Source organism: Aphis gossypii, chromosome 1 (genome assembly GCF_020184175.1).
Source record: "Aphis gossypii isolate Hap1 chromosome 1, ASM2018417v2, whole genome shotgun sequence".
Lineage (NCBI taxonomy): Eukaryota > Metazoa > Arthropoda > Insecta > Hemiptera > Aphididae > Aphis > Aphis gossypii.
This window is the reverse complement of record NC_065530.1, coordinates 85,192,127-85,210,263: the sequence shown is the minus strand read 5'-3', so window position 1 is coordinate 85,210,263 and position 18,137 is coordinate 85,192,127. Positions and strand designations below refer to the sequence as shown.

General features: G+C 27.5%; 1 protein-coding gene across 1 annotated transcript in view; it reads left to right on the top strand.

The window, feature by feature from the left end:
* The window catches only part of LOC114132241 (probable chitinase 10), a 30,858-nt gene extending 19,689 nt beyond the window's left edge, over positions 1 to 11,169 (top strand). Inside the window, exons 3-16 of the mRNA XM_050204448.1 lie at positions 4,021 to 4,253; positions 5,923 to 6,160; positions 6,815 to 6,994; positions 7,080 to 7,203; positions 7,279 to 7,588; positions 7,958 to 8,196; positions 8,258 to 8,448; positions 8,515 to 8,732; positions 8,823 to 9,118; positions 9,175 to 9,322; positions 9,395 to 9,580; positions 9,651 to 9,773; positions 9,865 to 10,066; positions 10,641 to 11,169. Of these exons, the coding sequence (XP_050060405.1) occupies positions 4,021 to 4,253; positions 5,923 to 6,160; positions 6,815 to 6,994; positions 7,080 to 7,203; positions 7,279 to 7,588; positions 7,958 to 8,196; positions 8,258 to 8,448; positions 8,515 to 8,732; positions 8,823 to 9,118; positions 9,175 to 9,322; positions 9,395 to 9,580; positions 9,651 to 9,773; positions 9,865 to 10,066; positions 10,641 to 10,858 (2,906 nt within the window). The 3' untranslated portion in view covers positions 10,859 to 11,169. The remainder of the gene's footprint in view (positions 1 to 4,020; positions 4,254 to 5,922; positions 6,161 to 6,814; positions 6,995 to 7,079; positions 7,204 to 7,278; positions 7,589 to 7,957; positions 8,197 to 8,257; positions 8,449 to 8,514; positions 8,733 to 8,822; positions 9,119 to 9,174; positions 9,323 to 9,394; positions 9,581 to 9,650; positions 9,774 to 9,864; positions 10,067 to 10,640) is intronic.
* The last annotated feature ends 6,968 nt before the right edge of the window (positions 11,170 to 18,137 follow it).

Sequence of the window (18,137 nt, the reverse complement as noted above, 5' to 3'; positions counted from 1 at the left end):
CATTAATTAATAAAAGTATCTAAAAAACTAGTTAATTTAAGATTATTATTATTTTTACTACAACCCGGTTTCTTTTCAAATAAAAATATTAAAAATTCACTAAAAAAAATGATCACATTTTCTTTAGTCTCTAATCTCCAGATTAAAATAACTTATTTGTGTAATACACCTATATAAAATTAATAAAATTCAAAACTCAACATGTTAAAAAAAACTTTATTGTGACATATTAATAAGTATTTAAAATTTGAATACTTAACTTAACGTATACATTATATTCCTTATAGTTAACAAATAGTTTGAAATTCAAGTGAAATCTCAAATGGTGTAAGAGGGCTCCCGTTCAACTCAACATTAATTTATTATGCCACGTGACACGTCGAATTATATTTATATACAATATTTTAGACATTTGGTTACGAGCTCGAAGTAAATCTGATATTATAATAGTTTGTTTATGAAAATTTAGAATATAAAAATATTATGAAATCTGTGAGAATAATGACTTTATTATACAATTTTCTTAAAATATAGCTCATGGGTATAACAGTCACGATTGTCATTTTAAATAGTTATTATTTATTACAAAATTCACATTATTACTAGATTTAGAATGTAGGTATATTTGCTCTAATTTATATTTTTATTAATTATCGTTTCACCCACGACGACTTGTAAGTCATAACGTTTGATAATCAAATTATCCTGTGATGCGATATTTAAATATTAAACCGTAAACGTATTTACGTTTGCATAACACAGTACGTTGACCACATAGAAAAAAAATCAAATGATAATAATATAAATATTAAATATATCTAATAACGTTTCATACGTCGATGCACGTTTTAAACGCCAGCCGGCTTATGGTTATAAACTAAAAATCTAACATACTAGCTGTAGTTGCGATGTGCATTTTATGCGAAAGGCGAAAACTGTAATTATTTCATCCGAAAGTCCACTGCAGAATGCTGCAAAAGTCTGCTAGCAAAAAGACTTGTCATCTAAGATCGTGTGCATCCCAAATAATATTATTCTGTCCATACATATATATAATAATATTATCCTTACGGATATTATTTGTATTTTATGTTATATTATGTAGACGGACAGACGCAGACAATAATCTTTGGGCGGACACGCGGAGAACCAGTTTCGCCATGCAGCTATAGCTGGCGAACGGTCGTTTTGCGCACCTTTTACTTTTTATTTATTTATTTTTTTGTCAACGACGCGTGCGCAACGCTCTCGTTTTTTACGCTGACCCGCACCAATCGTCCTCAACCAGCTGATCTGTACACTCTCTCACACATACGTACTTGAGTACAATATATATGATACCCAATAATAATTACACCCTTGTCGTGTATCGGTAGACTAGCTCAACCAGCTCCCGACGGCGACGATTACTCAATGTAATATATATTATTCGTGTACACATAGGTACAGCCACAGATGTATATATATATATACACGTTAATATGGGTTCACCGCTGATTGTGTTTCCTTTTTAAACTGGATTACCGACCGAATCATTTCCCAACATATAAAATCTATCACTGTTGTTAAGTCAAATCATTTCATGCCATCGCCGTCAAACCGGTTGCTTTCAGATACGTTTTTATCTGAAAATTGTTCAACGGACCATAATTTTTCAAGAAAAAATAACATACGTACAGCATAGCCGTATCGTATGGGTAGGTAATAAAAGTTATAATAGTGTGAGCACGAAGTTTGTTAATAGTTTAATCGCAATATTAAATTTAGTAATAGATCGATAACTCGCTTTGGTTATATTTTTTTAACGTTGTGTGACTGACAAATTCGTATTGATCGTATTATCCACTGTGTTCAACGTATATTAAAATGTATACAGTACGTTACAAGCAGATTGATGGGGAAAAAACCTTGAGATAAACATTGTATGAGTAGAATGTATAAAGAAAAAAAAATCAAGAAATTTTTATAGGATATATCTTATATTTGAATGAAATAATTTAATATTACACGGATCTAAGAATTTATAGAATTAATATAAAAACCGGGTGTTTGTATTGAATTACGACATTTTCCTGATTGTTTTGATAAACATTTTAAACAAAAAAATATGGCGTACATCCTACACGTGATTTTGAGGGGAAAATAATATTGAACCAATTTAAAATAAAAAAAAGTTCCAATTAATTTACTTGAAAAACGTAAATGTGTGATAAATCATGAATATAATATATTATCATTTCTCTTCCCACGTTCCAATTAATTGATTCTGAATATATTATTCCGTTGAAAAGTTCTAACATTATTTTAACAAGGTTATATCTTCTAAGTTTTGATCAGATTTTTTTTTTTGATAAATCTAATTAGTTCATGGTCGTCTTCATTACTGTTACCATTTTTTCTCATAAATAAATAATTGTAACATAAAACGTGTTTGATAGTTATTTGAAAATCTCTCAAACAAATTATGGGTACGAGTAGGTGGTATCCCTAATGAATTTAAAAAATTATATTACCCATATTCTTATATACCTATTATTTTCAATTATTTTGAATCCAATCATAGATCATCCATAGATCGTAATCAGTATTTTTTTATTTTTTTTTTGCAAGTAGCTAATCAAATCTCGAATAATCAATGATTTATCATGATATGATTGTGTACTATACAAAAATATGTAGGTTTGAGTGTGTTTTTGTTTTTTACACAAAATATAATTAAGTACGGATACTATACAGTGATTTTGTCGTGTAGTAGTGAAGCAATTAAACCAAATATTTTTAATTATTTATTTTTCATATTTGGTAATTATATCAAGATATGAATATTATGATTTATGTAGAGCATAATGTTGAAGGTCTTTAAAAATATTTTTACATACCATAAAATATAAAATATACATTTAAATTAATATTTTACATGATTATAAAAAGATATAGGTACTAATAATTATTTTTAAATATTTAACAAATTATTGAATTTAAATATTATAAAAAAAAGTAAGCTCATAAAATCAGTTTAAAAATTACAAACACATCTTATTTAGTAATGATATTATGTTTGTTGGGATTGAGAACAATGCATAAAATGTAAATGATGTCTACGTATAATACAACAATAATACACGAGAATCTCATTTAACTGTCAACCATTAGTTTAAATCATATATTTTATTGTGTTCTTTTGTCAACATAATTTTATCCTTTTTGTTTTAAATTGTTATTTAAAACCATTGTGGATAATAATATGATACATTTGAAGCCCCATAACTATAAATCAGAAAATAATTTATTTTTAAATAAGCTAAAAATAATGATAAAACATAATAAAAATATAGTTTATGACTAAAAATTAAATAATAACAAACATCATTTTCACTTAAATAATTTTATTAATCTTAACTATTACATTAAATAAAACATTTTCTACTCGTATTAATAGTGTAATCTAAATGACATGTTATCTATATATCTATAAAATATAGATAAAGATAATGTATTCAAAATGTATTTAATATACTGTCCATTTATTATTAAATTAATTATGATTAAATCTTCGTACATATGATATACCTCTGTTATTAGTTATGATACTTATTTCGAACCTAAAACTGTTTGTTGTAAGGGCTTATTCTTTCAACTGTATTAAATTCATTAATTATTAGTGATGAACACAGTTCCATTTATGTAATGTAATTAGTAACACAACAACTTAATTCAAAATATTAAAATTATGTTTTATATTTTGAATTTAAAAATGAAATTTTGTTTTGGATTATCGTCCAATACATAACATCTAATAATATAATAAATATTTTTTATGCACAAAGAGAGGATATGGTTGTAAGATAAGTAATGTGTTTGTGTTATATCGAAGATTTTGTTTAAACACTTATTTTCTTAGATGTTGTCAGCTGTGATTTAAACTTTTTTCAAATTTAATACTAAATACAACACATCATTTCCATGTGTTTCTGTCATTTTTTTGTCAGCGCTTTTTAAGTTAAAAACTTTTATTTATAGCAATCCGAAGAAGACTGAGACGGCCAACGGGCAACAAATTGCAGCAGGAAACTACTGCAGTTTCAGATTCAACAGCGGCGGCTACCTCCGCGGTTGTAGATATGGAAACATCGGCTTCAGTGAACAAGTTTAAGATACGCAACCGTACTGCCACCAGGAAGTCGGGTACAGACGTTTCGACGGAAAAACACGTGACAGCAGCGAAAGACAACCAGGACGAAGGCGGATATAAGGTACGTCAATTCTCACCACGTTTAAAAAACCGTATTATACTCTACCAAACGATTTTTATTCTGAATTATATTTAGCCTATAGACCTTCGGTGTTTATCGAGCGGGAAAATGAACGTCATATCGACGTGCATAAAATTCTATTCAATGGTTTTGCACTGAGGAAACCTTACCTATATATTATTTCTAAACCATATAAGATTAAATATATATAAAATCTTTTGTGTGTAAATTCGAGCATATATAGAACTTATGACAGGCCAGGAAATATTATTTTTATTGATAAAATTGACGAAAAAAACAAAGCATATAATATATAACAAATCTTCCGAAGGGCACGTATGATTATTATTTTAAATTGAAAAATACTGATTCAAGTGAGTGACTATAATATTGTTACGTAATGAAATATTATTTCGACAGTGATAATAACATAATGACATGTTCTAATTAAATGACAGAGTAGTTTTGATGGAACCAAACGTATTTGGTTTTCGAGAGTTTAATTTCGAAACTATTCTAATTTCGAAACATCCGTCATTAAAATATAATATACAAGTCCATAGTTATACGACTATAATATGTCTCTATAACAAATTTAAATTCTGTGTAGAACAGTAATTTTAATATTATAATACTGTAATCTTAAAAAATGTTTTTTACTTTCACGATTTGTTACCACCACTAATTACAAAACAAAAATGTAGAAACAATAAATTAATAAATAATTAGTGTTAACTTATGTTTTTCTATGATCTAAAATATTCATCAACAACAGTACAGACGTAATAATACAAGTAAATATTAAATTAGTGTTCAAGGTACTCTCGGGTCGTTGTTAATGAAGATTTTGATCATGACTCATTGGTACGATAATATAGTATATTTGTATTTTAAATGTACTTATTCTTGATGTAACATAATTATTAATGTGTACCAGCAACTTTACTGTACTCGTATACTGTATAGAACCAGTCATAAATACGAACGAAACGAGTTTAATTTTGTGGTTTTGTATAAGTATTAAAATACTATGTACCTTTATATTACACCATGTACACGAGTGTTAATTTTTTTCTATGTAACTTATTCTATTTCACGCTAATATAGCAATGAAATTATTTTGTCTAATCAAGTGGTTCATAATTCTCTCGACATACGAGTTATGTACCTATGAACTTTTAAGTTTTACAGTAAATTATTACAAAATACCCGTAGGTATTCATTAGTAAGTGACATTTGTACATTCATGTAGTACATACTCATAATTAATATAATAATATGTATGTGTTAGTATAATAATATGGCTGTATTATAGAAATGTGTATGTATTATCTAAAAACAAAATATAATATGCGTCTAGAGGTAAATGACTATACACTATAGGTACCCTATTTTTGTAACACATTCTTTTTGTCTATGCTTTAAGTCAAATAATTAATTCTAACGACTTGTCACACAGATGCCGAAGTGTAAACAGTGTAAATGCCAAGGATATTTTTAAAGTGTCGTTAGAATAAAAAAAAAAAACTACGTAGGTACGATAATTAATATGTGGACACACCTGCTCTTTGTTCACGTATTATTTTATTGTTAACTTTCTCTATTATTAGGGCGTCAAGGATTAGGGTGATAATTAGAAAATTCCTAACATGGAAGTCTTGTGTTTCAGATTGTTTGCTACTATACAAATTGGTCACAATATAGACCAAAAACCGGAAAATATTTACCCGAAGACATCGATCCGGAATTATGTACTCACGTTATATTTGCCTTCGGGTGGTTGAAAAAAGGACGTTTATCGTCATTTGAATCGAATGACGAAAGCAAAGACGGAAAGGTTGGATTATATGATAGAATAAAGAATCTAAAGAAAGCTAATCCGAAGTTAAAAACCCTATTGGCTTTAGGTGAGTGTATTAAATAATATTCTTCGTATAGTAGTAATTAAGATTAAGTATACACTACTATACATTTAATTTTGTAAAATTTAAATTATGTAATTATTTTATGTTCATGAATAATGATCCTTATACAATTTTACGTATACATAATTATAATTTAATTTTGAGTTAATATTATAATAATTTTAAATTTAACTTTAATTAGAAATGTATGATATTTTCAATTAATTAATTAATTTTTCAAAATTGTATTTTGTTTATAAATTTAATAAAATGTACGATAAAAAAAAATAAATGTACAACTATATATATATATATATATATATTAAAATGACTCATCGCGTCAATCTACCATTCATGTTCATGTACAATTATTATTCACTGATATTTTCTTTTGTTATTTATACTAGTAAAAAATAGTTCTACAGTTATTCTGTCACAGTACAAAAAGAGTATTCTTTATTAGTTATTTTGCGATTATTATTATTATTATTATATTTTGACACGTTACTAGACACAATGAATCTCCAGATTAACCATCATTGCCCAGTTTATAAAAAAATAATTTTTTAATTATCTCTGATAAATGATAATATGATATTATATTATATTGTAGTATGTAGTTTTTAAGATGTCTATATTGGAATTATGCATTTTTAGGTGGTTGGTCATTTGGCACACAGAAGTTTAAAGATATGTCAGCTACTCGATATGCAAGGCAGACATTTATTTACAGTGCTATACCTTTCCTCCGTGCTCGTAGCTTTGACGGCTTAGATCTGGATTGGGAATATCCAAAAGGACCAGATGACAAAAAGAACTTTGTACATTTATTGAAGGGTATGTTGTGAGATAATATAATTAATAATTTAATTTTTTTCGATAAGTATTCACATTATTGATACTGGTATTATTCTCTTTTCAGAACTTAGAGAAGCATTTGAAGCTGAAGCACAAGAAGTGAAGAAACCTCGTTTGTTATTAACTGCTGCAGTCCCTGTTGGTCCAGATAACATCAAAGGTGGTTATGACGTACCGGCTGTTTCTTCGTAAGTATATATTTTCAAAAATATATTTAATTCAATATTTATTTATTTTAAAATGTATTCATATCATTTGAATAGATACTTGGACTTCATAAACGTAATGGCCTACGATTTTCATGGAAAATGGGAAAGAGAAACTGGGCATAATGCCCCATTATACGCTCCATCATCTGATTCAGAATGGCGTAAACAATTGAGCGTTGATAATGCCGCGAGCATATGGACTAAGATGGGTGCACCTAAAGATAAACTTATCATAGGTATGCCGACGTATGGCAGAACATTTACTTTATCTAACACAGCAAATTACAAAGTGAATTCGCCGGCATCAGGTGGAGGTAAAGCTGGAGAGTATACAAAAGAAGCAGGATTTTTAGCTTACTACGAGGTAATTATAGTTATTATGAGTTAAATTGATTTATAACAATTATATTATTATTAAAATTTAGTTGCCATTATATTATTATCGTATTAAATTAATAATTTCATTTTTTTGTTAATATCTTGAACTGTATATTATTAATTTATCAATTTGAGATTAATTATATTTATATTATTTAAATTAAATATTTATATTTTATTCAGATATAATTAAGTTTAAATTATTATTATTGCTTAAATTTCATAAAAAAACATTATTTTACTAATGTTACATTTTTTAGTCAAATGTATATTAATTAATAAAATTAATTATATCAAATTTTTCCCATAACTAATTTTATATTTTTATTTTTATTTTTTTTTTTATCTATTTTAGATTTGTGAAATACTTAAAAATGGCGCAACCTATGTATGGGACGAAGAAATGAAAGTACCCTATGCAATTTCTGGAGATCAATGGATTGGATTCGATGATGAGCGATCCATTAGAAATAAGATGAAATGGATTAAAGACAATGGATACGGAGGAGCTATGGTGTGGACTGTAGATATGGATGATTTCACCGGTACTTTCTGTGGTGGAGATGTAAAATATCCTTTAATTGGTGCCATGAGGTTTGTATTAAAATAAATTATGTAAAAGTCATTAAGTAATATAGGTCATTTATTCTAATAGAGAAGAGCTTAGAGGAATAAAAAGAGGTAAAGAGGACATCGATTGGTCAAAGGTAGCTAATACTATTATAGCTGAAACCATTACTAAGCCGTCACCAATAAAAATAAGTGTCAGTGAAGTATTATCTAAAGTCAAACCGTCCAAAATTCAAGCATCTACTGCTATACAGACCGATGTAGTTGACATGAATGGTAAGCATTTCTACATTTTAAATAATACTAATCGACGGTTATATAATATTTTGTTATTTATTTTAGTGCGAGCACCTCAAGTTATATGTTATATGACTAGTTGGTCTATTAAAAGACCCGGTGCTGGTAAATTTACTCCAGAAAACATCGATCCTTCTTTATGTACTCACGTAATATATGCATTTGGATCATTGAAAGACTTCAAACTAACATTCGTTGATGAGAAAGATACTGAACAATACAAAGAAATGATGGCTCTTCGCGAGAAAAATGCTAATCTTAAAGTAATTATAATAGCTAATGAAAATTAGAATAACTGGTTTTATTTTAACGTCATATCCTTACGGACTACTAATATTTTTTTTTAATTAAAGGTTCTCTTAGCTATTGGCGGTTGGGCATTTGGATCAACACCATTTAAAGAACTGACTGGTAATGTATTCCGCATGAATCAGTTTGTGTATGAAGCCATTGAGTTCCTCAGAGAACACAAATTTAATGGTTTGGATGTTGACTGGGAATATCCTAGAGGACAAGATGATAAAGCAGCATATGTCAATTTACTGAAAGAACTACGTTTAGCCTTCGAAGGAGAGTCTAAGAGCTCTGGTCTTCCAAGGCTATTATTGACGGCAGCCGTACCAGCCAGTTTTGAAGCAATTGCTGCTGGGTAAGTAATGAAAACTTGAACTTACAAACTGAAATTAATATTTTAATTTTATTTAGGTATGATGTGGTTGAAATATCAAAGTATTTAGATTTTATAAATGTGATGACATACGATTTTCACGGACAGTGGGAACGTCAAGTTGGACACAATAGCCCTCTATATCCATTAGAAAGTGCCACGAGCTACCAAAAGAAGCTTACTGTCGTAAGTAAAACTAAACAATTTTAAATGGAAGTTTTAATTCAATTACTTAATGTCGACCTTTCAATTTTATAGGACTATAGTGCCAGAGAATGGGTGAAGCAAGGTGCCCCCAAAGAAAAGCTTATGATTGGAATGCCGACTTATGGAAGATCATTTACATTGGTAGATCCAGCCAAGTTTGATATTGGAGCTCCTGCATCTGGTGGTGGTACAGCTGGAAAGTACACTTCTGAAGCTGGTTTTATGGCGTACTATGAAGTGCGTATACAGAAACGATAAACTTATAAACAATTATAAGTTTGATATTAACCTATGAAAATGTTCTCAGGTGTGTGACTTCTTACATGTGGAAAATACTACACTTGTCTGGGACAATGAACAACAAGTTCCATTTGCTTATAGAAAAGATCAGTGGATTGGTTTTGACGACGAGAGAAGTCTTAAAACCAAGGTATAGATAAGTGATAACGTGCCTAATTATTTTGTGTTTTTGGTCTTAAACAGTTCCAAACTTAAACTAATCACATTATATATGTTTGTAGATGAGTTGGTTGAAGGAAGAAGGATTTGGTGGAGTTATGATATGGTCTGTAGATATGGACGACTATCGTGGTGTATGTGGTACTGGTAAATATCCATTAATAAATGCCATGAAACAAGAACTTGCTGGATATACTGTTAAATTGGAATACGATGGACCATATGAAGCTACAGGAAGAAACGCTGTTTATACAACCAAAGACCGTAATTATATTTCAAAACATTATTTCAAATATATAATATTTGTAAAATTATTGTTATTTTATTATATTATTATTGTAGTTCATAAATTCATAGCAACAAAAAATATATTTTCATCTCAATATGACTAAGTTTAAACACATAGTTATTGCATTTTAAATTTCGTTAAAGCGTTTTATTAATAATATTAGTTAATAATTTTAATCATCATTAAAAACTTGAACTTTATAATAATAATAAATAATATAATATAAAATATATGATTACTACGTTATACGCCAAAAATTAAGAAAATAACTTTAAAGTAGAAATTATTCTATTTTAAAATTAATATTCAAAAAATTATATTTTAAATGAAAGCAATTGAATACTAAAGCATGTTAAGCAATAGTACCTATGTTTAAAAAAACATTATATCAAATTTAATCAAATTTTCATAATTTTTTTTTAGAAGAACCACGCGAATAAAAAGTTACTTAAATAGCTTATTTTAGAGACTTATATTATATATACAAATTTAATCTATAGTGTGAGTAGTTCTATAATTTTTATATTTTTATTTTATTTATGTATTTAGCGACATCCGTGACATGCGAAGAAGAAGATGGTCATATATCATATCACCCAGATAAAGCTGATTGCACAATGTATTACATGTGTGAAGGCGAAAGAAAACATCACATGCCATGTCCATCAAATTTAGTGTTTAACCCGAAAGAAAATGTTTGTGATTGGCCAGAAAATGTTGAGGGTTGTATGCAACATACCCCAGCCCCGCCGACGTCTAGACGATAAGTGTGTCATCAAGTCCCAAATCATTATACTTATTATTATATATATATTTTTTTTTCTTGTAAATAATAATACAGAATAATTGTTATATTATTTTATTTATACCTACTTGACCCCAAATTTATTTTTTTTATATATTTTTCATTGCCAGTATTATTTTGGCTACTTTAGAATTGATAGACATTTCAATTTTAGTTAGTTTTTGTCTGTTTTTTTCTACAGATAATATTTTTATGATTTATTAATTAGTTGTGAAATAATGTAAATTTAATAACTTATTATGAATAAATATATTATTAAAGCGTGTTAATTAATCAATAGTTATTTTTTTCATTATCTTATAAAACTTTGAATTTAGAGGATCAAAATTAATATTAATTTTTTTAGAAACTATTTAAATGACTTAAAACAAATATTATATCCTTTTTTACATGACAAATGATGTATTTTTATTGATAAAAGTTTAGTAGGTAAATAATTATGTTTTGTTATTGTTTAATAATATTTATTAAAATAAGAATTTGTCTAATCTCATCAATTATTTCTAAATACTATTATAATTTTTTTTAATTTTGAACGATTTTTATGTTAAGTCATAAAACAAATATATTTATAGATTATAATATGATAATTACCAAACACTTATTAATAAATAAATTAATAATACAATATATAAATTTTAACAATAAAAATAGATGGTGTAACTTTTGAATAATTTATTCCACGGACAATAATATGGATTTGGTTAAAAATTACTTGACGCACAAGAAAATGTACCATCCGATAACTAATGTTTACATTGTTTCATAAAATATTGTAAATTGTTTTTGGTAGTAAAAATTAAAAATTGGTGCATATTGTTTTATGGAATCAAGAAAAAAATTGGTATCAAGAAAATGTATACATGATAAAATATTTAAAAATACTACCAGTGGCGACCATCACATATCTAAAACGGCGCTCAAGCACCCCTTTCATAGATAATTAAATGTATTCACATATGCTTAGACTTGGTACATACTATATAGTATGTGTGAGGTGAATACATTTTAAAATTCAAGTTTTTATAAATTCAATTCTAAAAAATAAAAAACCACATTAAAATAAACTTAAAAAAAGCGGGCAAGTGAGTACCGCTCTGCTGTACATTAGGTGCCGTATGGATCATTATTATATATTATAGGAGTGTTAAATTTGAATCCAATGATAGTTATCATTGTATACGAAAAACGATTCTGAACGAAGATGATTTGTCAACCTAGGATATAATTTCTAGTGGTTGGTGAAAAAGGTGGTTTATTTTTTAATGGCCTGAATACAACAAAATTTAAGTTCTTTTATAATAATTGTAAGCTAAACTTATGAAAAACCTTGTATTAAATTTTCAACTCTTAGCTACTTATACAAAAATTTTTATGAAATATACCTACAAAATAATTTGCAAATATTCATGGTTTTGACGAATTTTTGTCAAAATTTGAATTTCAAATGCTAATAAAAAAAAATTGTGACTATGTATTCTTATAATTTTTTAATCACTATAAGAATAACTTATGAGGAACTTTGTATTAAATTTTCAAGTATTTTGATAGGGCCAAAAAAATTTTATCGACACTTCAAAAATATTTTTTCAGAAAAATTGAAAATTTCAGTTGTCTATAAATAGCTCAAAAATAGTCAAAATATTTTGAAATTTAAATCACGTAAAGAAAACGCGAATCTTAACAACTGGTAAAATTTTCAAGTATCTACGACTTATACTTTTTGAATAATAACAAATATCAAAAATCGTTTGAGGATAAATCGTTATCGTTACGTAATTTCATAAAAATTTAAAATTCAAACGCACATAACATTTTTCCTATAATGATGTTATGAGTTTTCTCTATAGCTACTTGAAGGAAAACTTATGGAAAACTTAGTGTTATAATTTTAATCCTTAGTTATGAACACAAAAAATTTTATGATTTTTCAACTTCAAAATTACTTGCAAATTTTCGCGTTTTCGACAGATTTCGTAAAAATTTGAACTATAAACGCTTATAAAAAAAATTGTGACTAACGATTTTTAATTTTTTTTAGCTACAATAAAAACAATTCATAAGGAACCTTGTATTAAATTTTCAAAACTTTTTGGTCCTCCAAAAATTTTTTATCGACACTTTAAAAAAAATTTCTCAAAAAAATCGAAAATTTCAGTGGTCTATAAATAACTCAAAAATAGTCAAAATTTTTTGAAAATTTAACTATATACAGATACCACTGACATTAACATTTGGTGAAAATTTCAAGTATTTTCAGTGATTAGTTTTTGAATTACAACCATAAAAAAATCGATTTGGTCGAAAACTGGTTTTGCGTAAAAATTGCCGTTTTTCCGTCATTTTTTTTTTTGTTTTTCTCGATTTTTTTGAAAACTGTTGGAAATTGTTACCTTTTTACCTCTATAATGCATCAAGGATATTCACTTTTATATCGGAAACCACCCCCATAGTTTGAAATTGGAGCATTATTTCGACTAGTTCCTATAATACTATGAGTATATTATTTAGATGTTTCATTCATAAATAAATTGATAAAAATATTCAGTCATTTCTTTTTACTTAAAAAATAATTTTTAATCACTTCTAACGGAATACCGTCGTATAAAAGATGATTAAAGTTATGTATAAATGAACAACATTAATAATTTACATTGAAATGTATTCTTATTATTTTTGTTCTTTACACGGTCTAATTAGCCTTTAAGGATGGCAATGCGTGTTTTCCGAAAAAACACGGCTATTACGTATACAATGTATATACTTGCGTGAAGTATGCGTGTACGATCAAAATTATTATTAGGAAAATGTGATATTAAATTATTTTGTACAAAATTTAAGGTGCCACCGCTTAAATATATTATTATCACGTCAAGAATTATGTGCAGCATCATTATTAGTACGATCTATCTAATAAATTTATTCTAAGGTGTGAAGTTTGCAATAAAAAATGTTTGGTGGGATTTTTCAAAAAGAGTTATTTAAATATTGTTGGATGTGTTTTGAAAGTTTTTAATAACATTGTAATGCTGAATTTACTCATTACAACATAAATATATGCTTAAATAATTAAAAATAATATCACACACTTATGTCAGCATTTGTTATATTTTTATCTTGTTCTTATGTATCGATAATCATCAAACGCTGTTCATTCTTCACTGTTTTTTCTAAAACTAGTGTAGTTACTAACTAATGGTTTCCTTTTAATATGGACATTTATGCAGACACTTTTCTCTATGTTTTTAAAAAATTATTGTTTAATATTAAATTATTTTTCATCTTATATCTAATATTTTTGTTTAAAGACAGAAGAATAGATGTATATTTTTTATCAATGTCAATTTAAAATCATAAAAAATACTATTAAAATGTCAATACACCTTCCAGCTTTTTACAGAAGAACGTCTATTAGGTATCAAGCGAAGCATTGGGTTTATTGACAAATGAAAGATCCTTCGTAAATAATAAATAATCCTGCTAACTGTGGAATAGGCAATATATTGTACGTGGATGCGTCGTGTATTTAATTTAAAATTAAAAACTTGTAAACTAAATTATTATTTTATACTTTTTATAAATATTTGTCACAAAAATGAATTACCTATACTACTGGGTGACCTTTTTTATCAAGTAACATTTATTAATAAATTTAAAATCAATTAATATTTTTGAAAATATTTTTTTACGTAACTTTCAGTCGAAATAAAACAACATTAAATATAATAAAATATATATTATATATTTATTTTCATCTTAATAATCTTTTAAGTTTTTACTTTTTTGAATGAAAACAAATATTTTTAATTTCATATTCTAATACAGAATATTTTTCAAATAATTTGAATGAATACAAGTTGAAACTTTTAATACTCTGTAAAGGGATATATTATATAGCATTACATTCTTAAGTAAATTTTTTTATGTATAGTTGAAAGACGTGAAAAAATGATTTTTAAATAATAATAATAGTAATAATTATAACAGATAATTTATTACTTTAACTTAAAGAAAAAAAAATGGCAAAAATGACGTCATAATTGTATGATAATTTATCGTATGAAAATAAAAAATGTTTTGATAGTAGAAATATTTGATAAAGGTAAATGGGTCAATTATATTCCAAGACTTCATGGGAAATTTAAAGAATATTTGCCATAACATAATTATGTCCAAGAATAAAAAAAATGTGAATATAATAATGAATCTAAAAACCATAAAAAAAAACACAGACCAAACATACTAGTGTGAAAAATCATCCATATCCGTGTCAACAATAATAAGAATTCGGTACTTAACATCGTATTCTAGCTGAGATCATTTATAATACATACCTATGAACATATGCTTAATTTAAATAAGCGTGTATTCAATTGAAATAGTCGACTTGTTAATATCATAATGCGTTTATCAAACAATAGATTTAAAAAGATTGGGACAGGTAATAATAATAGAGTATTGAGCGTTATATGATATTATTAAAATAATTTTATACAACTAATCATCAAAATCGACTAGGAATCTAAAATAAAATTGAAACCCTAATTATTCATAGTAAGTATATTGTTTCGTTGCTATTCCGGCCATAATATTATAGTATCTGTTTACCTATAAATTCAATACTAGTGACAAAAAGAATGCGAGTTTTGAGTTTTAAAGGAACCCTTCAGCCATTATTAGACTTATATCAGTATATAATATTATTATACACCATAAACGTAGTATAGTAAAGACCAAACAGGTAACCTTGTATAACGGCGATGCGCGTTAAATACGTCAAATTGAAACGTCTGTTTGAAATCGATCAGCTGAGAAAGAAAGAAAGAAAACACCGGACTCTCTTGTTTTAATTCCGTCCCGACAATATATTTAATTGTTCACCGTCCAGACATAACGGACTGCGTACCTTTCAAGTAGCATAAGTACATCAATAAAACGCTATATACCTATTCAAAATATCCAATACCAATGATGTCCAACGAGTGTTATACTGTAGGTAAGTACCTACTGCATAATATTATTATTAAATTATTACACGTTCGAGAGTATTACGATAGTTTTAATATTATAGGTGTTCCTACCTACATAACATATATAAAAGATATCTTTAGAGTCTATAGAATATACGAATCAATACATCGATGTGCAGTCAGTGATAATATTGTTATGTACTATTTAATATACATAGGATGTAATGTGTAATACGCGAGTCATGCGTAAAACCATTATGGGATTTAATAACAGCGTATACAGTATTTATTATTGTTAATTCGATTCTATAAATACAACTATAAACCTTATTTAACCGTCTCTTAGATCAAATAATATGCATTGCAGATTTATTATTTGCTGAGGCACGTTTTTAATATATCTGTGATATAATTACATTATGTACCTTCAATATTATAGCAGTTGACCATTTGGACAGATACCTATGACATTGTACTTAAATGTAATATTAATATTATAAAATAAATAATAGTAGGTACACAATCGAACGAGTCGCGTTTATTATTAATTCAAATGTATAACGAGATCGCTTTGATATTGTAAAAAGCGTGCTGCAAGTTAATTATTATACGTTTTATACGTCTTACTACAATTAAAGATGAATAATAATTTTTTAAATCGCTTTCGACAGTTACCTACACACCTAGTCTAGTGAATTGTAATATTCGTGAATCGTGGCAAAATAACAGTATGATAAAACTGATAAGTTTGTGTTTTTGTCAAGCTGTCTCAATACGAGTTTGAAGTCTTTATAGGAATTTAAATACAAAATTATTATTATAATAGTGACACGAGAATTTGCGGAAGTTACTCTGTAAATTATGTCGATGCGTAACTAATGTAATATCTATGGCGGTGTAATAGCTGTACATGATAATATGTGCTTATATAGATGTACATATTATTATAGAAGTCGCGGAGTCTGTCTTAACATCATTGAACGCGATCGTCACGAACGTTATTATGGACTGCAGTTGGGAAGATGTAATAAGCCTTTCGTTACAGTTAAATCGCAACGATGATATATATTATTTTTGTCAGTATAGTTATTTCATACATAACTACACGCGTAGCCAAACATTCTTTTCGCAATACTCACACGCCGCGTACCTTTATACGTTTACCCATAAACTCGATAATGTTGTAAAAACAGCCGATTTAGATACCTATACAATACAATTTATTATTATACACACCCACAAACATATACGTGGACACTCGAATTTATAGCGTACATATTATACAGTTGCATAATAATATGAATAATCAAAAGTTACATTAATTATGTTAGAGACTTCACCACGTCGCACAAACGATTATTATTAATATCGGAGATTTGTCATTAATACGCGTTCATATCACGCACGACGACGGTAAGACGATGCTTTACATCGAATGTTCGATTTTTTTATTTTTATTTTTTTATGCGCAGACTACTATTACAGAGACCGAGTTAGGTACTCCGTTTGTAAAAAATATTGTGTACATATGCGTAAATCGCTCGTTCTCGTAAATGTTTTTTAATCGAAGTACCTTGTACTGCAATATACACAGCACACAAGACACATTACCTTAATAATATTATTATAATATACAATTTGATCGCATAAAGACTTCGTAGTTACCTAATGTACATAATACTTTTATTATTCTGAACTTTAGCCAGTGATCAATGTTTATTATAATGTTATATGCCAGCTCGGAAAAGTGAGTGTAATAAGATTGCAAAGATTATTATTATTGAGAACAATCTATTTTAACCGGCACTGTTGATGCGATGTACAGGAGGCTTTGCAGCTCTGCTCATCAGCTCGTTTTTTGATATTTTTGTTAAGTACTTCGATTTCCCGATTATAACCGAAATTTAATGTAGTAGGACACGGAATAAAAAAATAATGACTAAGGATTTCTAAAAATCAGTATGTGATTTGGCAACTCTATATATTAAATCTATGAGCAAACACTCTGCAGGGGCGCCCGTATGAATAATCTGCAGCGCGATTGCAAAATCTCGAAGACACAAAAGTGGTAGTAAAAAGAAAAAAATCGATTAACTAAATCTGGACGAAATCTAGATCTATTATTATTGCAACTTTCGAAATCGCAGTGGGTGCACCGGTGGCACCCCGTCAACACTGTTATTGTAATTGATGATCGTTTTTATTCATATTTTGAGACGTAAATCGTTTCCAATTTAATAGTGTTATAACGTCATAATCGCCGGACGTATT